This window comes from Macaca fascicularis, chromosome 1, assembly GCF_037993035.2.
Source record: "Macaca fascicularis isolate 582-1 chromosome 1, T2T-MFA8v1.1".
NCBI lineage: Eukaryota > Metazoa > Chordata > Mammalia > Primates > Cercopithecidae > Macaca > Macaca fascicularis.
The window spans coordinates 199,516,581-199,540,679 of NC_088375.1; the positions used below are offsets into that span (position 1 = coordinate 199,516,581).

The 24,099-nt window shown below is 47.8% G+C and overlaps 1 protein-coding gene across 33 annotated transcripts in view; it reads left to right on the plus strand.

The window, feature by feature from the left end:
• The window catches only part of KIAA0319L (KIAA0319 like), a 128,175-nt gene extending 106,396 nt beyond the window's left edge, over positions 1 to 21,779 (plus strand). For 8 of the 33 annotated variants that reach the window (XM_065525240.1, XM_074012513.1, XM_005544003.4 and 5 more), the window contains 11 exons: positions 1,241 to 1,364; positions 2,051 to 2,183; positions 3,955 to 4,103; positions 5,206 to 5,357; positions 5,707 to 5,845; positions 7,377 to 7,536; positions 11,371 to 11,513; positions 12,621 to 12,743; positions 13,314 to 13,404; positions 14,510 to 14,601; positions 20,506 to 21,779. In XM_065525240.1, coding sequence (XP_065381312.1) covers positions 1,241 to 1,364; positions 2,051 to 2,183; positions 3,955 to 4,103; positions 5,206 to 5,357; positions 5,707 to 5,845; positions 7,377 to 7,536; positions 11,371 to 11,513; positions 12,621 to 12,743; positions 13,314 to 13,404; positions 14,510 to 14,601; positions 20,506 to 20,693 — 1,494 coding nt within the window. In that variant the 3' untranslated portion in view covers positions 20,694 to 21,779. Of the gene's footprint in view, positions 1 to 427; positions 1,365 to 2,050; positions 2,184 to 3,954; positions 4,104 to 5,205; positions 5,358 to 5,706; positions 5,846 to 7,376; positions 7,537 to 11,370; positions 11,514 to 12,620; positions 12,744 to 13,313; positions 14,406 to 14,509; positions 14,602 to 20,505 lie in introns of all 33 variants that reach the window. The other 25 variants (XM_074012520.1, XM_074012477.1, XM_074012516.1 and 22 more) reach the window with 9 other exon arrangements.
• Positions 21,780 to 24,099: the final 2,320 nt, after the last annotated feature.

The following is a 24,099-nucleotide window of genomic DNA, read 5'->3' on the forward strand; positions in this document are numbered from 1 at the left end:
GAGGCTGAGGCAGGAGAATCCCTTGAACCTAGGAGGCGGAGGTTGCAGTGAGCCGAGATCACGCCATTGCACTCCAGCCTGGGTGACAGAGCAAGACTCCATCTCAAAAAAAAAAAAAAAAAAAAAAAAGATTTTTATCTTAAATGTTTAGTATTAGAGGAAAACGCTGAGAAATGTTAGTTGTTCTGGATGACTCCAGAGAGTAGTCATCTTCAAACTATTTAGAAGCTACAAGGGTGTAAATCTTAGTGAGCTCTGTAACAAGTTAGAGTAGATTGACTAGATGGTGAGTATTTTCCTCTATAGATGCTTAAGAAGAGAGACTAGATCTGTCACCAGGCAGGTAACATGAAGAAAGAAAACTGGATGGTGGCTGTGCTGAACTGGAGAGCTTAAGCCCTGACTAAAGGAGTCATCTGCTCTTCAGGTCCAGCTGGTTGTTGCCACATGGAGGGATGGTCCCAACATTGCTTGATAGCCCAGCTTTTCAAGAGAAGAAAGAAATTGAGACCTTCATGTGAAAATTTCCAACATGAAAGACACTACAGGCCAAACAAAATGTTTGCAAGCTGGATTCAGCCCGTGGGCTACTAGTTTTTGCCCACTGCTCCACAGGAAGTTCCTGCATTGGAAGTTTGCCCAAAATTATTTACAATGTCCCGATACTCAAGGTTCTATATTTCTAGATTGAAGACCTCACTTAAAGCCTCCGTTTTGCCTGGCTTTTGTCTAAATGTTGTGTTAGGTTGTTGCAGAACCTGTACAGACCTGAAGGAGACAGTATGGTGTTCTATAGCATCTTGAGCTGCTGCCGTGTTTCACTGAGACAGCTTTGTCAGGAGCACTGTGCAGCCTCAGTAGGAAGAGGATCTTTTTAAACAGTGTTTTAAAATCTGGGTCATTTATTGTATGTTCACAGTATTCTTTCTGGTTTGAGTCGCAGAGACTGGCCTTGGTAATCTCTGCACATTTCCCGATACCTCTCTGCTGAGAGTTCTGGCTTTATTTGAAACGCTGCTGTGTCAGAGAGCGTTGTTTCCTTGAAGAGGGAAACCCTTAGCAAGGTGCCTCATGATATCTGACTCCACATTCACTCATGTGCTGAACTGGGACGTAACAGCCCAGTACCATCTTAGGTCTTAGGTTTAGAAAACTGAATCGTTTTTACCAGAGTAGGAATTATTGTGTGATGTTGTGATTCTGGGAGTCTACTTTTCCACTTCTGTATTTGTATTTGTAGGGTGTTAGAACACCAGCCTTACAGCTCTCTGCAATGCAAGAAGGAGACTACACTTACCAACTCACAGTGACTGACACAATAGGACAGCAGGCCACTGCTCAAGTGACTGTTATTGTGCAGCCTGGTAAGCTCCAGCCTTGTGGTTCAGGCTCTTCTATTGGTGGGTCCATTTAACCTTGGGAGAAAAGAGGGTTGAGTTCTGAGGTGTATGAGGATAGAAGCAGAAGGCACCGATCCATAGAGCCTCTGGTGACTTCTAGTTTCTCTTCCCCTTGTGCTTTCTTCATAGCTAGAGATGAAGGATAGTTCCCAGCCTCAGCTTGTGCCCTTTCCTTGGCTAGTTGTTGGTACCTTCAAGGAGACCTAGGAGATAGAGTTTATGCCATCCCAAATCCTATGGTTGGTACAAAAGTAATTGCGGTTTTTGCCATTCACTTCAATGGCAATTACTTTTGCACCAAAACCCAATACCACATCCTCTGAGGGCCTGCTTAAAACTCACTTCCTCAGGACAGTCCTGTCTTGTCACTCAAATCCTTTCATTTGAACTCCCTTAGCATTAGAGTTCAAATTTAGTATGGCGTTATAACTTCATTATGTTCTACTATGTTTCTGTCAGAATTGCTTGATATGTTTCAGTCTTATATTCTTTATTGTGTGCTCCCTACAGTAACCACATCTCCCACAGTATCTGACAGTTCTGTGGCCTGAGAGGCAGAGTCCATGGCTTCCAGAACATATGTCCCAATTGGTTCCTCTCCTTTCCCACCTGGACTGGCTGCTTTTGACCTCTAACTCTTTGTCTTCCAGAAAACAACAAGCCTCCTCAGGCAGATGCAGGCCCAGATAAAGAGCTGACCCTTCCTGTGGATAGCACAACCCTGGATGGCAGCAAGAGCTCAGATGATCAGAAAATTATCTCTTATCTCTGGGAAAAAACACAGTGAGTATTGACACAAAATCCTTATTTTTGCAAAGCCTCTGGACCTTGGAAGAGCAAGGTTTCATTTGCTATTATGAGTTGAATTGCTCTTATTGGCTTATCCAGTGGGGTGACTGAGGAAGAAATGTTTGCAATTCCAAACTTCAACTCCAAGAAAATGATATTATAAATAATTTTTGTAAGAAAAGAAGAATGCTTGCCATCAGCTAGTCTCCAGGTAGTACTGTGTGATCCTGGTGCTTTTGCAGGTACAATCCATCTGCTAAAATGCAGAGTTTAATTACACTTGAGAGGCAGGATGGAAGGGGTAATGGAGCAGAAAAATACTGTTGCTCAGAATTAACTGGGTAAGGCTGGCACGGGGGATGGGGCAGAACAGCTATTAAGAGAAATTGAAAATACATCTATAAAATGAAAGCATTACTCTGTTATTGTTTTCTTGAAGACACCATTTACCAATTAAATTAACCAGAGGCCAAAGGCAGTAATCAAAATAATTCTAATTACACTGAAATTACCTAACTGAACCATTCTTAGTTCCTATAGTTTCTTTCAGCTCCATTAAACCATAACTAATGCAATTGAAATTATATGCAGGATCCCACAAGTAGCAAAATATTCTAAGAGTTAAAAGTATTCTCTGTTTCCAAAGGTAGCAACCATAGGACAGCCTGGGTTTTTTGGTTTTGTGTCTATTTGTTTGTTTGATTGTTTGTTTATTTGTTTGTTTGACAAAGGTATTGGAGATGAGTGGAAAAGAGCTTTAATTTGACTATACAAATGACTTGCTTTTTATATTGCTGAGTTGGAATCTAGAAATTATTTCCCTCAGCTCTTGTTTTTATCTTTTGTAGAACATAATCTTACCCAGCCCAGGGTGTTTTTAATTATAATTGTTTATTGAAGATATGGCTGATAGACCTTTTAGCTGAGTTTTATTAGTGTTTACAGCAGAGATAATGCTTAGCAAAGCTTCTTGAAGGACACTGTGCTTCAGGGGGAGCTACCAGGATCAGAGGCTATAACTTTAAAAGGCAAAACAAAGTAAATCCTGGATGTCTGCAGATTTCTCTGGCTGTCCTGTAGTTTTCAAGAAAGCTCTGGGGCATTTTGATCCTTGAGCAGAGGGCTCTCTGGCTGTGTGGCACAGAGCTCCCTTGGCTGCTGCAGGCAACTCTTTGAGGTGACAAGGGGGAAGAAGGGATATGGGGTGTCCTGGGTGCTTGATGGCCCTTGTCCAGGAGCTGGAGGGAACTTTGCTTATAGAGTTGCTATGAACAAGATGGTTTTGTCCTGAGAGTTCCTCTGCAGTCTTGCCCCATTTCCTTTCCTTGACTTTTCATCAGGAGGGATTTGGGCAGTGATTAAGAAATGTATTTTGCTTCCTTGCTGGCAAGAGCCAAACCAACTGCTGGGCCAGAAATGCTTTTTACAAACATCACTCTTAAATCATTCTTTTGATCAGAGACTTACTCAGAGAACTTTCTTCCTTTTACAAACTAGAACGGTAAAGAGTTCAAGTGTTCTAGAAGTTCATATAAAGGATAAGGCTAGAGGTGTTTGAAAGCTATTTGAATTTTCTGACCAGCAGGCAGCCTGTATTTTGAGGCCAAATGATACTTTGTCCAATTGAAATATTGTTAAACATGTCTTGTCAAGGTCTGGATAACAACAGTTCGTGTCTTTGCTGAGGCAGTCGTCTCTTCTTGCTAAGTTAGGGACGGGACAGCAGCAGACAGGTACGACTCCACCCTCTGGTTTCTTTTTGCAGGGGACCTGATGGGGTGCAGCTCGAGAATGCTAACAGCAGTGTTGCCACTGTCACTGGGCTGCAAGTGGGGACATATGTGTTCACCTTGACTGTCAAAGATGAGAGGAACCTGCAGAGCCAGAGCTCTGTGAATGTCATTGTCAAAGAAGGTACCTCTCTGCCTCCAGTTTGTGTAGCAGCCTCTTTGGGTCAGATAGCTGAAGAATTTGTCCTGTCATGTTTGGGTGCAGAAATTGATTAGAGACAGCAAGAGGTGGGGAAGAGGGTTGGGGTGAGGGCACCTGTTATTTTCTTTTCTAAAACAGCCTTTAATTGGACTGTAAGGTGAATTTTAACTTCCCTCCCTCCTCCTGCTTATATCTTCCCTTCCCTCCCCTCCCCTTACTTTCTTTTCAATCCTCCCTCCTTCCCTCCTTACTTTCTTTCTCAGTTGAATAGGGAAAGAATTAAGGGTTCTATTCTTTGCATTTTTATTTTGCCCCTGCATTGCTGAGACCTCGGCCGTGACTCCTGTTAGCTACAGTGACACCTACTGTCAGGCCTGAGAATGACGGCTGCGCTGCAGCTCACTATGCTTGCCCTGAGCCTTTGAACTGAGGCCAGCCAGAGGCCTTGCTCTAGTTTACAGGCACGGTGACCAGTGAGGGCTGTGGAAGAGGGCCCTAAGTTGATAGCAGGAAAAACCATCAGATATGCAGACCTCCAGACACAAGATATCAAGCTGAGTAAATACTGCATAGACATCTGAATATACAAAGCTTCATGTGGGGCTCCACATAAGAGAGGGAGCTCTTTGTTTTCTCCTGTGAAGTTCCAAGGAAGGGGTCCAAAAAGATATTCAGAGAATAACATTTTAAGATATTGTGAAGGAGAATTTGCAAGATCAACTAGGTGAAACCTAAACTCCAAGGTTTTAAGCCAGTTTGGGCCATTATTTCTGATCATGGCATACCTCCAAAGCAGAGAAATGGATTCCATTTGGAAAGGCTGCTGGGAGACTACGGGAGGAAAGCACATTCGCCCCCTCTGTTGTACAGTGTTAGGAGAACATTTCTCTGGGTAGGACTGGAACCTCAGGACTGCAGCGCTGGTAACTTTCATCTACATTGTTGGTTGGTGGCAGGGACAGGCACTTAAAAAGGTTCTCCAGTTAAGACACTCTTGATGTTTTAATTTCCCCATAAGCATGATGAAGAAACATTTCTTCTTTTCCAGAATGTCACATTATTTCAATGATTTCTCTTTGATTAGAAATAAACAAACCACCTATAGCCAAGATAACTGGGAATGTGGTGATTACCTTACCCACGAGCACAGCAGAGCTGGATGGCTCTAAGTCTTCAGATGACAAGGGAATAGTCAGCTACCTCTGGACTCGAGATGAGGGGAGCCCAGCAGCAGGGGTAAGTGCGCTAGGAGCTGGAGAGCTACACAGGAGTGGGGAGGAGGAGCCACGCATTCTAGTATATGCTTTAATCAAGTGGCCCCTTATATCAAACCCAGATTGTTCTCTGAAATCCAGGGAGGTTAAGTGACTTGCTTAGGGTCATTCTGTAAGCTAGTATAGCACAGAATGGGTTTCCCTCCCCTGATCCTAGCAGCTGTAGGCTGCAATGCTGTTCCAGATCAGGAACTGCCCAAGGTTGAAACAGTTCAGCCCTGAAGGGCCTAGTTATGGGGAAAGCAGCAACTGACTCCGGGAAAGGAATGGCATTTTGTTCTGTAACATAGCCATGTTGTTCAACCCTACAGGAGGTGTTAAATCATTCTGACCATCACCCTATCCTTTTTCTTTCGAACCTGGTCGAGGGGACCTACACGTTTCACCTGAAAGTGACCGATGCAAAGGGTGAGAGTGACACAGACCGGACCACTGTGGAGGTGAAACCTGGTGAGTTCATTTAGTGATGAGGCTGAGTAGAATTACTGAATCAGGCGATCAAGGCCTCTATCCTGAGACCCCCTTCCCCCATCATGGACAGAGCCAGATGGCATGTCCGGCTTTAAAAATAATCTAGAAACCCCAAGCTGAAAAATCCATAGAGACCGTCTGTTCCAACAATACCTCCCACCCATGCAGAAATACAGACCTCCCCCTATTCATCTCAGATGGAGAAACAAACTCAGAGAGGGCAGGACTTGCTCAGTGTCACACAGCAGTTGTGTCAGAGCCAGGCCTTTGTGCTCCTAGTCCAGCACTTTCTCCTCTCCTCGTGACTGATGAGAGAGGGCTCAGGGTGCTTGGGAATCTGAGCATGAGAATAGCTTGAGTCATGATGTCTCATCAGCATCCAGATGCAGAAAACAATTTATTTTTATAAGTTGAGCCTCAGGCCTTATGTGACAATCCAGGGAAGGTAAAGTAATAGTGCTCTTTACATTTTTCAGCTTTGCAGAAATAAAAATTTTCTTCTTAAATAGAACCTTGTTTTTGTTTTGCTTTGAGGTTAATTTGGTGATAGGGAGGCACTGAGTGTGGAGGTGGGATAGAGCTTTATAAATTCCAGAGCTTCTGATGAAATGATGTTAACTTTAAACCTACTCTTTATTATCTAGGCCAACCTCATATATGGATGTTTTAGACAGGAAGGGATCTTGGGAGGTCTTCCAGTCCTTGTCCTGCCTCTAGGAAGGACAGTAGCTGAGACACTGAAATCTCTTCTGTGTTTGAAGTCAGATCACAGATAGTCTACTAATTATGCAAATTATACATCAGAACAGACAAGTGGTGCATTCAAGTATGTAAATAAGGCATTCCAAACAATCAGTTTGAAATTCCAAATGTAGAACATCTTTAGGACATATTCAAAAGTAAAACATGATAGCCTCACCGTTTTAGAGTTATACAAAGATAGTGCAGCTGTGATGTGGCTCTAAGGAAATCCTTGTGTCTTGGCTGACTGGATTTTCTTTTGTTAACTGTATTTAAACCTGGAGGGACAGATGCATTCCCATTATTGAGGAGATTGTTGAGATGGACACTTTTCCTCCCATTGTTGTGCAAAAAATACAGCGAGGCACTGAAAATCAGATGTGAGTCAGGAGAGATTGCTTGATACCCCCACTTGGCCTGGATTGCTCAGCACCGCCAGTTGCACAGAGGCTTTTAAAACAAATGTTTAAGTGTTTCTCTCTTCCCCAATTCCATCATTACTCTCCACCCCTCACTGCATCACTGCTTCAGCCTTGTCCCCAGCACATGTGTGGGAATTCTCAGGATGGTATAGAGACCAGGAGTGCTTTAGAAGCTTTCTAAGCCAGCCCCAGATTGCCCGATCAGGAATTCACTATTGTCCCTTTCCATCTGAAGGACATCTGAATGCTCTCACTCCTTTCTCTCCTGTGCCAAAGCAAATGCACAGTGGCAGGTCTGTGTTTACTCTCCTACTTCTAAAGCCATGACTGATCCACATGCTTTCCAGATCCCAGGAAAAACAACCTGGTGGAGATCATCTTGGATATCAACGTCAGTCAGCTAACTGAGAGGCTGAAGGGGATGTTCATCCGCCAGATTGGGGTCCTCCTGGGGGTGCTGGATTCCGACATCATTGTGCAAAAGATTCAGCCGTACACGGAGCAGAGGTAGCTGGGCAATGAATGGGGGGAGCAAAGGAAAGACCAGGGGACCCCGGACTTCTTGAATGAGCTGAGAAATAGTGTGGCTAGATAGAGGAGGGTGGGCTTTCTGACCAGAAACACTCATGATGCCTTTTCTTCAATAGACTTCTGTCTTCTGGTGCAGATGACATGTGCTGTACTAGACACTTCAGCAGGGCTCCAGGGTGTAGGAGGTCCACTATTTTGACAACCACAGTCTAAGAGAGGAGATTAGTAAATATGGAACATTAGTACAGGGTGGGTTTGATACAACAAGTGGCACTGTGGAACACTGTGGCAAGGACAATGAGTTCTTCTAGGAGAGTTGGGGCAGGGGTAATCCAAAGATTTTTCTAGAAGGAGGAAAGCTTCAACCTGGGCAATATAACGAGACCCCACTTCTACAGAATATTTAAAAATTAGCCAGGTGCAGTGTGGTGAGCCTGTAGTCCAAGCTATTTGGGAAGCTGAGGCAGAAGAATTACTTGAGCCCAGGAGTTTGAGGCTGCAGTGAGCTCTGGTCACACCACTGTACACCAGTCTGGAAGACAGAGTGAGACTGTCTCAAGAAAAAAAAAAAAAAAAAAAGGAAAAGGAAACTTGTATTGACCAGGTGTGGGAGGATGGGGAGGAGATTCAGAACAGGGGAACAGCATTGAGCAATGGCCCTATGGTATGAAAAGTGTACAGTTTCTTCCAGAAGAAGTCACTTGGTTCAAGCTTAGTGGCCCCAGGATGTGGTAGAAGACAAGACTGGCAGTGGAGACTGAGAACAGTTATATGCAAGCTGAGGATTTTAGTTTTAATAGTTTGGGTAGGCAGATCCAAGCTGGTTTGTTTTATGTGTGTGAAGTTTTTGTTTTGTTTTTAAAAGCAAGGAAATTCCATAATTTGATTTTTTTTTAAAGAAAGATCAGTAGTGTGGAAGCTAGACTAAAACAGGGAGAGATCAAAGGCTGGGAGACCAATCAGGAAGCTTCTGGACTAGTCCAGTAAAAAGGTAATAAAACCTGAATTAAGATAGTAGAAGAAGAGGAGAAGAAATTAAAAGAAATTCAGTGGTAATTCAACAGGACTTGGCCCTTTAGGAATGAAGGTGAGTGAGATATCAATGTGAGGCTTTTGGTTTGGATGTCTGGATAGATGGTTCAGGTCAGATTGGGAAGCAGGTGGAACCAGTTTGGATGATTGAATTTGGGGTGTCTTATGGGCTGCGTCAGGAGATGTTCCGTCAGCTAGCCACAAGTAAAGGCTGGAACTTGTGGAAGGAAGAGCCCGAGATAGGAGTTACTGCATACAGGCAGGAGCCAAAGCCACGAGAAGGGGTGAGTCTCACTAGGAGAGATCTAAGATGGATGAGGACACAACTCTGAAGGGCATCATTATGAAAGAAGAGGTAGCAAAAGAAACTAAGAAACAGCAATTAGGTGGGAGGAAAACCGAATGAGAGTGGTCTGCTGGAAGTTAAGGGGTGATCTGGCAGAAGGGGTGCTCCGAAAGGATTCTGATGCTACAGGGGTGGAGGTGTGGTGAGAACACAAAATAGGCCTATGGGTTTGTGATTAGTAAATCAGCACAACTATAGTGAGAGCGTTTTACTTGGATGTTGGGGGCAGAGGACAGATTTCATGGTTAGAGGATACAGAGATGGTCAGTATAACACCTTTTTGAGGAAGTTGGTGCTGAAAATAATATGGGCGGTAGGATTGAAAGAATATCTTTTAAAAAATTTTTTTCGTTGTAGTCCTTGTGGAACATGAACATCTTTTTAAAATAGGAAATTTGTGAGCATTTGTGTAGACCGAGATGAAAAGGAGATAGTGGAGATAGGAGATGGGTAATAAATGGAGGCAGATCTGGGGGACCAGCCGAGTTGGAAACATGAGGTGAGAGCAGTGGTTCCCAACTCCAGCCAGTGGTTCCCAACTCCAGCCACACAGTAGAATCTTGTGGAGGTTGTCTGAACATACCCTGCCCAAGCCTTAGCCCCAGAGATGATAGTTCAGATGATGGTCTGGAGTGGGGCCTGGGTACCTGGAATGGAAAAGCACCCCAGGTGAATTTAATCTACAGTCAGGGCTCACTAGGTCAGAGACAGCATGATTAGGGATGAGTATACTCAGCAGCCTGGGAGTAGGAACAGGGCACATGGCTGCTTGATTGATCCAAGTTGGTGGGAATTGGCTGGCAAGCAGTGGAAAGATGTTAGCAAGAGTGCTGGTAAGAGCGCTGTTGACAGGGTTGCTCAGATTCACCAGCACTGCATATGGGGCATGAACAAGAGAGAAGCTTCTGGGTTTCGCTGAGCTTCTGGCTTGGACTGGACTGACTTAGTTAAGGAATTCAGGAAGAACATGTGATCGGAAGAAAATAGTATTTTACAGTGGGAAAGAATATGGCCCTTATATTAGACCCAGCTTCTGACCCCTGCCCCACTAGTGTTAGCTCTGTGACAGTGGGAAAGTTACTTCACCTCTCTGAACCTGTTTTACTATCTGTGAAAATACTAGTACCTATTTATAGGATTGTTATGAGGATTAAATAAGTTAATGTTTGTATAGTCCCTAACACATAGTGTTTAATGGTTAGGAGTTGATTTTGAGACTTGTTGAATTTGAGGCATCTGTTGAAGCTCTGGGGTAGATATTCACACAAGTATTTGCAGATATAGACTGGTCACTCAGGAGAGATGTGGGGAAAAGAGATAAAGATCTGAGGGTTATTGATATATAGACCGAAATTGAAACTGTAAGCATGAATTAGTTAACTGGGAGAAGATAATGGGCAATGAACCACACATCCTTTCTGGCAAAGGTTTTTTTGTTTGTTTGTTTCCGGAATTGATAATGCCCCATTGTTGATGCCACTGTGCAGCAAGCTTTTAGAAAGTCTGCGGCAGCACTTCTCAGACTTTTATGTCATGCATGCCTAGAAAATTATACCATTTATAGGGCATCTTGGGATAAACAGAGAAGGCTGCTTGTACTGGAAGCAACTGGTCCAGGGCCTCAAGGATGCCCAGGTCCCACCCAGCCACACTGCATGCTGAGGGGATCAATATCTTGGTCACACCTGTAAACCAGTGTGACCCACTGATTTAGAAGGTTCTAATTGTAAAACTCACATGGAGCTCAAGAGGCAGGCTACTAAAAATTAAGGCTAAAGCATAGAACAGCCTTGGTACTACCCAGATGTGAGTTCACATGTGGCCTATCTTAGAAATTGACAGTCAGCAAACAGATTCTGGGCATGGAGTAGTATAATTTCATAGTTGTCATCGTAATTGTTTTGGCTATGTTGTGACCTATGGATAAGCTTTGATGCTGTCCAACAATTTACATTAACAAAGCATTGTGGTTTGTCTTTCAAGTAAACCAGTCACAAACCCAGCAGTCTTAGCTGGAAAAAGGCAGACAGCAGGGATGTAGCTATACCAGATCCCCATTTGTCTCATCCTCCAGTTAAATGGAGGGTATAGGTCTTGCTGGAGGAATGGGTTCTTTTGTTAGCTGGGGCAGCTTAGGGCATTTTAAAAAGAACAGACTTTGTAGTCAGACATAACAGGATTGGGATCCGGCTCTGCCATAATCAACTGTGTGACCTTGGGCAAGTTACTTAACCCCTCTTATAGAGCCCCAGTGTTGTTCTCTGTAAAATGGAGATGAGCCTGATAACACCTTTCTCACTGGCTTGTAGTGACAGAATGCATGTAATACTTAGCACAGTGTCTGTCGCAAACAGAAGGTACTTAGGAGATGGTAGCTGTTGCTGCAGGTGTGGATCGCCTCAGCTCATTAGTACTGTTGCATGTCTCTGCAGCACCAAAATGGTATTTTTTGTTCAAAACGAGCCTCCCCACCAGATCTTCAAAGGCCATGAGGTGGCAGCGATGCTCAAGAGTGAGCTGCGGAAACAAAAGGCAGACTTTTTGATATTCAGAGCCCTGGAAATCAACACTGTCAGTGAGTAATTCTGGGAAGTTGGGAGCAAGAGCCTACCCAGTGCCTGCAGCTCACCTGTTGGTCCTTTCTGTCCTTGGCCTTCGTCTCCTTTTCTCTGGGAAGATGGAGATAATCGTTTTCTTGCACTACCATTATCATGAAAGAGTCCTGATTCATCACTGGGGATTCGTAACTTGGGGCCCATGGACCCCTGAGATCGAGTTCAGAAGGCTGTGAGCTTGAGTGGGGAAAAATCACATCTTTGTTTTCACTAACCTCTAACTGAAACTCACTGTTTCCTTTAATGATAAATGTAGGCAATAAACTACAGTAGTATCAACAGAACCTGTGGCTTTGAGGCAACAGAAATCACAAATAATTTCCTATCACGTTACATGATGTCATTTTTACTTATCACTACTTTGAAATTATGATAGTGTTTAAACCCACTTCTAGCTCTTGTTATTTAATGCTTATTTATTTGTTTATTTTGAGACGGAGTCTTGCTCTGTCACCCAGGCTGCAGTGCAGTGGTGCAATCTCAGCTCACTGCAACCTCCGCCTCCTAGGTTCAAGTGATTTCCTGCCTCAGCCTCCCAAATAGCTGGGATTACAGGCATGCGCCACCACGCCCAGCTAATTTTTATAGAGACGGGGTTTCACCATATTGCCCAGGTTGGTCTCGAACTCCTGACCTCAAGTGATCTGCCCGCCTCAGCCTCCCAAAGTGCTGGGATTATAGGCATGAGCTACCATGCCCCACCCGTCTTCTTAAATATTTCAAAAATATGTTTAATATAATTATTGCTTCCCTTTGAAGTACTATATGTATTTTATTTTTGCAATTCTGAGAAGGGGATGTGTGGGACATAAAAGATTAAGAATTGCTGATATAGACAAACAACAAGTGAAAACAGACTGGAAGTGTCTTTGTAGTGGCCCTCCTGACTGCTCTAGTTCTGTCCAGTCGAGATGAGAAAGGCAGGCACCATGCCCAAGGTGGGTCTCGGGGACATTTCACCACACAGCATTAATCTGGGGTGCTTTGGTGCTCTCATGGGCTCTAGGTGCTGCTTGTCACCCCTGGCTGACTCTTGTTGACTTTTTTCCCTTTGCTGCCACTCTCAGCATGTCAGCTGAACTGTTCTGACCATGGCCACTGTGACTCGTTCACCAAACGCTGTATCTGTGACCCTTTTTGGATGGAGAATTTCATCAAGGTGCAGCTGAGGGATGGAGACAGCAACTGTGGTGAGTTTTCTATGTGGCACAGTGCCAGCCTGTTTGGCACTGAATGTGGTTCTTCGCTGAGTGGGTGGGTGTTGGTGTTTCTGAAGCAGATGAGCAGGCAAGGAGAAGAACTTTGTGTATTTTCTGTTTGCAGAGGACTTTTACTTCCTTCCTCCACACTTGCTCAAGGTTAGAGGAAAGCCCTGAAGCAGTCGTGTAAGAAGGACCAGGCTTAACTCAGATCAAATGCCAGTTACAGCCTAAATCCCACTAGCTGAAAAGCCTCCTGTCTTTTGGAGTGCCTCCATGCTGTAGCCTAATGGAAGCCCTCGTTTCCCTCTTAAAGCTCTTTTCAGCCTGCACCACTGCTGCAGGGTCTCAGGGCTTGCGTGGAGCAGGGACTGGAAAGCAGGGACATTTCAAAAGGTTTAAAGCTTCAGCTGCCCTTAACTCCAAGGTCTCACCTTCCTGGGGAGCCCTGGGGCATTCTTGTCTCCAGAGTGAAGCCACACCTGCCCAAGCTGGGAGCAGCCCAGACCTCCCTCCCAGCCTCTCCCTCCACAGCCCTCACCGTTTTGATTTTCTTGGCAGAGTGGAGCGTGTTATATGTTATCATTGCTACCTTTGTCATTGTTGTTGCCTTGGGAATCCTGTCTTGGACTGTGATCTGTTGTTGTAAGAGGTAAGATGGATTTTCCTTTGAAATTCATTCGGGCTTCTTGTCATACATTCGTTCCTCAGAGAGGTATTTGGCACCTTCCACGTGGAAGGACTGGGCTGGGTCCTCAGTCAGCGTCAGAGAGTTCTGACCCAGCTAAGGCATGCATAGGCAGCTTTCCTCACCCTGAGACTCTTCTGAGGGCGGAGGCACACTCCTTCAGTGAGTGGCAGCCACTGCCGTGATCTGGAACCTGGGAAACATGGCTGGGCGGGAGCAGGGCAAGGTGGGGAGGTGAGTGTGAGGGCCGAGGTAGAGACCTGGATCACATCTGTAAGGTGTGTTTTCTTTAATGCACCCCAGCGTAGCCTCACCAGCATAGCCCGCGCGTTTTTAATTCTGCCTTCCTTTCTAGTTGGGATTCATGAGTGTGCGTGTTTCCACACAGGTATGCACTTAGGCTAGCCAGGCTCAAGCGTCCTGTGTTTTTTCATTTGAGTCTTCCTATTGAGTCTTCTAAGATGGAATGGTTACATTTATGTTTTCATTATTAATAATACTATTTCTGTGTATACTGTGTGCCATAATATTTTTATAGGTAATACCGTTTTTAATACACATAACCTTTTCCCATTTTACAGATAAAAAAACTTAGGCTCAGGAAAGGTACATCACTGTCTGAGGACCAGTTAATAGTGACAGAGCTGAGATTCAACTTGCAGTATAACCTCTTCTAAAACTTAGAACTAAAGAAATGTTAAAAAATTCCCACCAGTCTAAGACAACCACCATTACCAACTTTGTTAGTGTAATGCCTCTCTCCTCCCACACCCTTCAAGCAGAGGATTTTGTTTTCTTTATGTTTTTAACCAATCTGTCCTTCATTGCCCCTGTGGGATGGCGAGTCCATGCCAAGGTGGGCATAGCTCCCTTGCCCTTCTCCAGAATCGATGAGGAACATTTGAGGAACAAATCACAGTTGCCACCTTTCCTGGCTGAGAAGTGAGGAGAGGACACCCCTCCCAGTAGGTGCCCCACCAAGACAGGGCCCCGCATGCACATCTGACTCTCATCCTCATCCTCCCAGAGAACCTCTTTCCTGAGCAGGGGTGGGGGTTGTGTTTTTTAGGCAAAAAGGAAAACCCAAGAGGAAAAGCAAGTACAAGATCCTGGATGCCACGGATCAGGAAAGCCTGGAGCTGAAGCCAACCTCGCGAGCAGGTAGAGGCCCTGGGCGCCGGAGCTGCTAGGTCTGTGCACTCTCCTGTGGAAGGCTGCTGTCACTAGCCCCTCCTGAGTGTATCACTAACAGTTCACTGTGCTTGCAAAGCATTTTGTTCCCTTTTGCCTGATGAAGACTGAGGGTCAGATTTGCCCTGAGATGCACGGGGCAGAATGCCTCCAGGACCCACTTTGCGTGCTACTTCCGCTTGGCGCGGGGGCTGGGCCTCTTGTTTTCCTTTGCCTGGGCATTCTCCTCGTGTTTCCCACCTGGGGTTCCGCTTTCCCAACTGTCCCAGGTAGTCAGGGTCAGGGACCTTGGACTTGTGTCTTACTGCTGACCAGTCTGTCCTTTATGGGCGGAGATGAGACCTAGGCCCGTGTCTGCCAGCTGACCACCTTTCAGCCAGCTTTGTTCTCCTGTCTTCCTATCTTTATTATTTGGCAAGTCCACAGCTTCTGTCAGTGTCTTAGGGTAGATAGGAGGGCGTTTTCCCTGCACAAATACTAAGATGACTTTGACCTATGGCACTGGGAGATTAGGGCAGGTAATCTGCGAGCCTCTTCTCTTCTGCTGCCTTCCTCGGCTGGGCTGGGTCACCTGGCGAGGGTTTCGCTCATCACGGATGCCATGGGACAGGTATCATTGGTTTATGAGAGCCGGACTCTCTATAAAGCGATTCCTAAACACTCTGCAAATAGAACTATTTTTATGTAAAGCATTTCTTAAACACCTTCCATGCATAAAGCTTTGTGTTAGGGAGAGGCGTGGGGGTACAGACAGTCATCAGACACAGGCTGTGCCCTCAGTCTAGTGAGGGAGAAAAGACACAGCAGCAGAAGAGAACAGGCTCGCAGCAGTCTGGACCCCGCACCAAGCAGCTCGATCCCCAGCACTGCCAAGGTGGAGGCTGGTGGTGGTGGGGCTTGAAATGAGCCCAGGAAACTAGAGCAGTGAGGGTAGGCGGAGTATTTCACCCAGGAACATTGAGAATGAGGGCCTGGAGGTGAAATGTGCAAAACCCACCCCTCACGCCGCAGCCGAGGTTTTTTATCATGTTACTCTGATCATGTTTTTCACCCCTTGGCATTCTTCAGTGACTTTCTATTTCTAGCACAAAAAGCTAGAACTTTTGATCTGGTAGATGTGGCCTTTGTGAGCTTACATCAGTTTGTTTTTCTAGAATCTCTTTGCTGATCTCCCTCTTTTCTAAACAAGTTCTGCTGGTTCATCCAGTAATCTCTTTCTTTTTTTAAAATGTGGAGACAAGGTCTTGCTCTGTCACCCAGGCTGGAGTGCAGTGGTATAGTCATAGCTCACTGCAACCTCCAACTCCTGGGCTCAGGTGGTCCTCCTGCTTCAGCCTCCCAAAGCAGCTAGGACTACAGGGATGCACCGCCGTACCCAGCCCTAGAAAGCTCTTTCTTATCCCTCCCTTAACCTCCTCAGGTTGTGCTCCCCTTTCTCCACATACCTAGGTCAGCGTTTCTCTTGCTGCCTCATGATGAGTTACGTTTGCCTGTCTCCCCACCCATCAGTGAAATCCCTGAGGGCAGGGGCTGTGTCTCATTCATCTGTTGATATGGAGCAGGACCACTGTGTGCCAGGCCCTGTGCCAGACACTGCTTATATTGTGGTGAATCAAATGGACAGACTCCACTCTTGTGTAGCTTATGTCAGACAGACATTAAGCAAACTCACAAATACATAAAATATGCTCATAAAAGGCCTTTATGAAGAAAAACACTTAAGCCGAGACCTGGATAAGTGGGAGCTAGCCAGATAAAGCTGCAGGAAGTAGCATTCCAGGCAAAGGAACAAAACTGGTGCAGACCCAGCTGCTGGAAGGAGCAGAGAGCATTTGAGGAGGTAGAAGGTGGTGACATGCTGGACAGGTTCACCCTCCCACGGAGTAAGGGGTGAGCGACCCAAGGCTCAATGGATGAGGAGGGGCCCTGCTGAGGGCTCCTCTTGAGCACACTGGGGGGCCACTGATAGCTTTTTAAGGGGGTGAATGGTGGGATTTGGTTTACATTTATTATTATTTGAGAGAGAGTCTCACTCTTATCACCCAGGCAGGAGTGCAGTGGTGCGATCAAGGCCCACTGCATTCTTGGCCTCCAGGGCTCAGGTGATCCTTCCACCTCAGCTTCCCAAGTAGCTGGGACCACAGCGTGCGCCACCATCCCCAGCTTTTTTTTGTATTTTTGGTAGAGACAGGATTTCGTCATGTTGCCTAGGCTGTTCTTGAACTCCTGGGCTTACGTAATCTGCCTGCCTTGGCCTCCCAAAGTGCTGGGATTACAGGTGTGAGCCATGGCACCCATCTTGATTTCTATTTTAAAAGACAACGGTGAGCTGGGCGTGGTGGTGGGCGCCTGTAATCCCAGCCACTCGAGAGGCTAAGGCAGGAGAATCGCTAGAACCCGGGGGTGTGGAGGTTTCCGTGAGCCAAGATCACTCCAACCTGGGCAATAAAGTGAGACTCTGTCTAAAAATAAAAAAAAGAAAAAGAAAACGGTGGCTGACAGATGCAGGGGTTGGAGAGGGAAAGGCTGGCTGAAAGGAAGTTAGAATGTCCTTGGGGTTGAGAGGCAGATAGATTCTAGATACATTTTTGAGGAGACTTGATGAGGTTAGCGGTCTGTTGGCCGAGGGGTGTGGGAGAAGGGAGAAAGGAAGGATGGCTCATAGCTTCAGCAGTGAGCCCCTGTGGGTCGGGTGGTGGTGGTATCCCTGAGATGGGAGAGACTGGAGAAGAAATGTTGGAGGAGATCAAGTGTTTGGTTCAAGACGGTTATGAGTGGAGTCGAGGAAATGAGAATGAAAGATTGACAAGTCCCAAATTGTGAAAGTTTCACTGTCAGCCTGCAGAGTTAAACATTTATCCTGGTGATGCTGGGAAGCAGAGTCTTGAATGTGCTGGTTTAGGAAAATCAGTCTGGTGACGGCATGTAATAATTGAAGGGGAGTGGCTACAAGTGGGGAGACCAGCAAGGAGATTTTTGGTCCAAGGAGGAGCTGACAGTGGTTCACACAGCGTGATGTCAGTGGATTATAGCTAGGCCTGGCAAGGTCAGGGCTGACTTCCAACCTGAGAGATGGAGAATGATAGTGCTGTTGACAGAATAGAACCTCTGATGCAGTGACTGGGTAAGAGAAGATGAATTAAATGGAACTCAGCAGAAGAGTCAGACCTGGAACTGTAGAAATAGGAATCTCCCACCTGCTGGCGAGGATCAGCACCACAAAGGGTCACATCCCTTATGGGGGAACGTCGAGGGACAAAAGAAGAGGCCTAGGGTTGAGGAGCCCGAGGAGGGAGGAGAGGATTCATTAGGGGACAGCCATCGGTGTTTGCTGCTGCAGAGGCCAAAGAATCAGAATCGATGATAGCACCAGAGGAGCTCCTGGCCCATCAGAGAACTGCAGTAGAGTGGGCAGTGACAGTGGAAGTGGAAGCGCAGGCGATTTAGGAAGTGAAGTGAGGAGATGAAGGCCCTGAATATTTAAAAATCCTTTTAGAAGCTGAGCAGTGAAAGCTAGAGAAGCAGGATGGCAGGCAGAGGGCAAGGGCCTCCTCTTCCCCAGAGAGGGGCTCATGGGCAGATCTGCGGGTGGTGATGTCGAAGGCAGGTAGAGGCGTGGCGCGTTGGAGAGGTGCTTCCTGACTGAGGAGGAAGGAGGGAGAAGGGGAGAGAGGAGAGAAAGGGAGCCATGGAGTTCAGATGCCTCGTCTGAGGCAGGAGGGGAGAAACACGGGGTAATGGCCCGGAGAAGGGCTGTGCTGCAGAGGCGAGACTGGATGGGAGCCTGAGCTCAGCACAGCGGACATCTTAGGGAGAGGGGAGAGCCACAGGGTGTTCCAGTGGCATCTAGGTGACCAGAACCAACAATGTGCGACCAGGTGAGGGCAGCAGGGCTGGTCTCTTGTGGGCAATGTCTACCGAAGGGAGCTGGGAGAGCCCGCTCAGGTTCGGTGTGGGTCTGAGCAGGCCAGAAGCACTGGTTCTTGTTCTGAGCTCAGTGGGTTAGCAGGTCCAGCCTAGAGTCGAGTCACTAGGACGACGAGGAGAATGGGATTCAAGACCATATGGTGTCAGGTATGGAACTGAAGTTTAACTGGAAGAAGGGTAAATTGAGTGGGCGTGTGGCGGGGAAAGAGGATGTGTGTGCGCGGGAGCCTGGACGGACAGTTTGCCGGGAGAGAGCTTAGGCTGAGGATGAGCAGTAACTGAGGAAGGAGAGCAGTCCCACCTGGGTAAGTGTAGGGCTGCCCCCTCAGGAGGCCCCCTTTACATTCAGCAGCTATGGCTTTGTTTTGTTTTGTTTTTGTTTTTTGTTATTCTATTGACTTTTTTTCTAAAACTTTCTATTGAAGTATATTAGGTTGAACCTAGGCTCCTGTCCTCACTGCTATAGCCAGAGGGGCTTTGGGAAGGAGGCAACTGTGAATGGGTGGGTATTTCAAGGGGCGAGGCAGGGCCTTTGGAGGACCTGGGCCCTTCTCTGGGCCCTTTCCACTGTCCCTACCACACTGGAGATGCCCTGGCTGTCAGTGTTCTTCTGTGGCCCTGCTGCTCCGCTGCCCGAAGACTCAGTAGGAGAGGTGGCTGTGCAGTCAAGACCCAGAACTGTAACCCTGACACTGACGCGGGGGAGGAAGCTCCCTGCCCAAGCCCCAGAGCACGTGGCACAGGCACAGCTGCACATGGGCAAGGTCCTCAGGCGCATGTGGTCCTGAATGACAGGCACATCAGGGTCTGGATGCCCTCAGCCTGGAGAGCTCAGGGCACTCCCAGCCTTAAGTCATGTGTGGCTAGGAAGGGCTGAATGGCTGGGAGTCCTCTCAGGACACTTTCAATATGGGAGGGAGATCTGGATCATTCTCCCTGGAGTAGGGAGAATGGTTATTGGATGATGAGATTGTGGTGCTGCCTGGGTCAAACACACCTCACCAGACTGGTTACCTTTTTTAGAAAGGGGGGAGGTTAGCTCCTGGGCGTGGGCATTCCCAGGACCCAGAACACTGCTGAGGGGGTGCCACCTGTTGGCAGCTCCCACTTCTAGTCCTACTGTCTCAGCCTGCTGTTTGCTTTCTCTGGAGTTTTTGCACCAGCCAGAGGGCAGCCATCTTGCTGTTGGAGCTCTTCTTATCCGACCACATTTCATGTCTGTGGTGTCTCTACATCTGTAGGGATAAGTAGTGAAGGGACTACCGTGGCTTGCAGAATCGCAAGTGTCTTCTTCAGCCCCAGGTGTTTCCTACAGTTCTTGCTTTTTGTGTTCTGGTGGGTTTGGCTGCTTGGGACAGCTTCTGAGAGTCCCCATTTCAGTCATGCTCTCCCAGCAGGAGACCTCTCCAAGCATGCACCTGCTCTGCCACCCTAGCATCCGTGAAGCCAGAGCAGACAAGAGCCCACAGAGCAAATGTCTCCATGGACTGCAACTGTACTCCTGCTGTGCCAGGACTCAGCCGCCCTGCTGAGCTAGGACACAGCTAAAAGCTCATTCTCCAGATCCTGAGTTCTTTGTGCTTTCTTGCCTACCATGTCACTCCATCCACAGAGGGAGATGATAAAATATTCCAAATTTGAAAGGTAAAGAAGAGAGAGTATCACTAGGTGGCCTGAACCAAAGCTCATGGATACTGGAGATGAAGAACCAGCAGGAGACCCCAGGTGTGCTCTCATCCATACTCTGTGACACCCCTTAGTGGACTGTTCCAGCCAGTTGGGCCCGGGAGAAGGACTAGGGAAGCTTCCTTCCATCTGCACCTCCCAGCCTGGAGAGGAGCCTGTGACTTGCCCTCTTCCTTGGCTCCTCAGGCTGGGGTAAGGTGTGGGGGTGGCTCCAGCCTGGAGGCCAGTCTTCTGACGCTGGGTTCCTTGTTTTCCCTGTAGGCATCAAACAGAAAGGCCTGGTGCTAAGTAGCAGCCTGATGCACTCCGAGTCAGAGCTGGACAGCGACGACGCCATCTTCACGTGGCCAGACCGAGAGAAGGGCAAACTCCTGCATGGTCAGAATGGCTCTGTACCCAACGGGCAGACCCCTCTGAAGGCCAGGAGCCCGCGGGAGGAGATCCTGTAGCCACCTGGTCTGTCTCCTCAGGGCAGGGCCCAGCACACGGCCTGGCCAGTCCTCCTACCTCCCGAGTCTGCGCGCAGCTGCTGTCCCAGCCTCTGCTGGTCATTTCGCCCTGACAGCCCCAACCAGAACCCCTGGAACTTGAATCCAGAGACGTCCTCCAGGAACCCCTGAACAAAGCTGTGAATGAAGAGGTTTCCTCTTTAAACCTGTCTGGTGGGCCCCCAGATATCCTCACCTCAGGGCCTTTTTTTTGCGAACTCCTCCCCTCCCCCGAGGGCAGACCCAGCCAGCTCCTGGCCTCTGCAGCAACCTGGTGGGCAGGTCACTGTGCCCGGAGTGCTGCAGGGCAGGGCCTGCTGCGCTGCCCGCACACCTGAGTGCAAAAGCAAGCACTGTGGGCATGGTGTTTCCTTTTCTGGGGTACAGTACGCCCTTTCGCTGGGCAAAGAGGAAGTGGCACCCCTCCCCTCACCACAGATGCTGAGATGGTAGCATAGAAATGATATCTGGCCCCCCTTAACACTGGAGCCCCACTCCCTTCTCCCACCCGGCCCAAGATTAAGGGAGGATTGACTGTGTCAGGGATGGTGGGTGGCCTCTCTTGCTGCCAGGGCCCTTGTCAGAGCAGCCAGGCTGGACAGACAGCCTCCCTCTCCATCTGACCGGCACCTGCTGCTTTGGGGCTCAGGCCACCACTCCCTGTCCCCAGAGGAGACAGCCCCAGATGGACTGGAATGTTGTGGCATGACAGCGCGTGTGTGCGACGGCCCCACCGTGCTCCCCTCTCTGTCCCTCCATCTGTGTGTTTTCTGTGTCCCTTGCATGTGTGCGTGTTAGAGTGAGCGCATATGCATCAACTCATTGGGCTCTTGGCTGCTCAAAAGGCAACTTTGACTTGGAAAGACTTTCAGCTCCTTGGAACCAAGACTTCCTGAGTCCCTCTGGCCCTCGCCCTGTTCCACCGTGGTTATCTGGGTATTGGGGAATGGAAACTTTGAGGGAGCAACTTTTTAAAGAGACACTACAATTTCTACTACTGCACTACTGTCCGTTGTGGGATGATTAAACATGGTATTTAATTGTGCACTCTGTCTGCTGGCTGTGCTGTTTCACGCTACATCTCGGACCTATGCACAGCTCCCACCCCCTGGGCAGCCCTCTGAGGTCATGGCTCTGGCAAGGAAGTTTTAGGCCTGGCATCAGCACATGTAAGCAGTGGTGCTGGGCCCTGCCTGCCACTGGTGGTGCGAGTGCACCACCCCAGTATCCCTGCTGGCTTTAAGGGAGGAGGGTTGATGTCCCTTCTTCCCATATCTTTTGTTAACACAAAAATGATCATGTCCACCTGTGAGCAAGCTGGGGGGACACAGAATGTCCTAAAGTCCAGGCTGTGGCTTTAGAAATTTTGACCACTCATCTTCCCTTTGGGGTTCCCAAATAGTAGAGGTTGGCCACATGCCTCCCAGTGGGTTGACTGTACCTAGTTCAGAGAGCACTTTGCTGGGCATGTGGCTTGGGAGGGCTGGTGCACAGCCTAGCACTCCAAGGCAGGGAGGAGAGAAGCACCACTGAGCTCATGCTCCCTCCAAGGCCCTGGGCACAAAACCCTGCTGCAGGAGGGCAGCAGTGGCTGTTTTTACAGATCGAGAGCTGAGGCATAGTGAGATGAAGTAACTTAATCTACACAGATGCTGACAGAGGAGAACTCAGGCCCGGCAGAGCCTGCTCGCTCTGCAGCAGTGTCTCCAACCTCAGCACAAGAGGCTTCTTCAAACAGGTTGCTGGGTTTCTAATTCAGTAGGTCTGGGGAAGGGGGAGGACATAAGAATTTGCCCTTCTAACAGGTTCCCAGGAGATGCTGATGTGCTGGTCCTGGGCCTCCCTTTAGAACATCTGGCCTAGAAGCGCATAGTCAATGCCACATGAATAGGAGCCAGCACATGTCCCATCCTGAGTGAGGATGAAAGAAGTAAGTTCAGAAAAGGGAGGACTTGAATCTGCCAAGGTGTGTCTTCTAAGCTAAGGGCACAGGTTCGCTCAGCTGACGGGTGGAGGTGGGGGGCAGTGTTGCAGCCCAAACACAGCCACAGCAGACAGGCTCTGTGGAGCGGAGGGCACTCCAGAGAATGGCCAGATGAAAAACAGTTGGTCTGCATACAGTGGAAGCCATTGGCAGCTTGGGCAACAGAACAATGGCGCTGGGTATAGGCCAGACTGCACAGAATAGCTGGGTGGGAGGCAATAAGGCCTTGGTGAGGTTGGTGCATCAGGAAGAGCTTCAAAGGATTCAGGAAGGAACCACAGGACCCGACCACTTACTGGCTTTGTAGTAAAAAAGGGAGGCTTCCCTCTTCCTCTGGGCCTCTTTTCTCCATCTTTTTTATCTCAGCTACAACCCACTGAAGGATATATATATATATATATATATATATATATATATATTTTTTTTTTTTTTTTTTTTTTTTTTAGCTGGAGTTTTGCTCTTAAATGGGAAGCTGAATATCCTGGAAACACTGGCAATCATTATTTTTTCTTTCTTTTTTTTTTGAGACAAAGAGTCTTGCTCTGTTGCCCGGGCTGGAGTGCAGTGGCGTGATCTCAGCTCACTGCAAGCTCTACCTCCTGGATTCAAGCAGTTCTCCTGCCTCAGCCTCCCCAGTAGCTGGGATTATAGGCATGCACCACCACACCCGGCTAATTTTTGCATTTTTAGTAGAGATGGGGTTTCACCATGTTGGCCAGGCTGGTCTTGAACTCCTGACCTCAGGTGATCCACCCGCCTCGGCCTCCCAAAGTGCTGGGATTACAGGCCAATCATGATTTTTCTTGGCATTTATTAGTTGGTTAAAGCATTAAAAGAGAGTGCCGGCCGGGCGCGGTGGCTCAAGCCTGTAATCCCAGCACTTTGGGAGGCCGAGACGGGCGGATCACGAGGTCAGGAGATCGAGACCATCCTGGCTAACACGGTGAAACCCCGTCTCTACTAAAAAATACAAAAAAGTAGCCGGGTGAGGTGGCAGGCGCCTGTAGTCCCAGCTACTCGGGAGGCTGAGGCAGGAGAATGGCGTAAACCTGGGAGGCGGAGCTTGCAGTGAGCTGAGATCCGGCCACTGCACCCCAGCCTGGGCGGCAGAGCAAAACTCCGTCTCAAAAAAAAAAAAAAAAAAAAGAGAGTGCCATCCTGTTGGAGTAGTTGAAGCTTTTCCCCAGGTAATGCCCCTAGTGGATCCTAGGAGCCTAGAATCCTCTCCCTCTGAAACCTGGGGCTCTCTATGGGGGTTGTTGACGACTTCTGTGCTTTCAGCCACTGGGCAGCACTCAGCCTTTTGTCCCCAACCCGCTTGCAAGTTCATGAGGCTAGACGTATAACTTCCGTTTTGTCACACTCTTACCTCTAACACAGCAC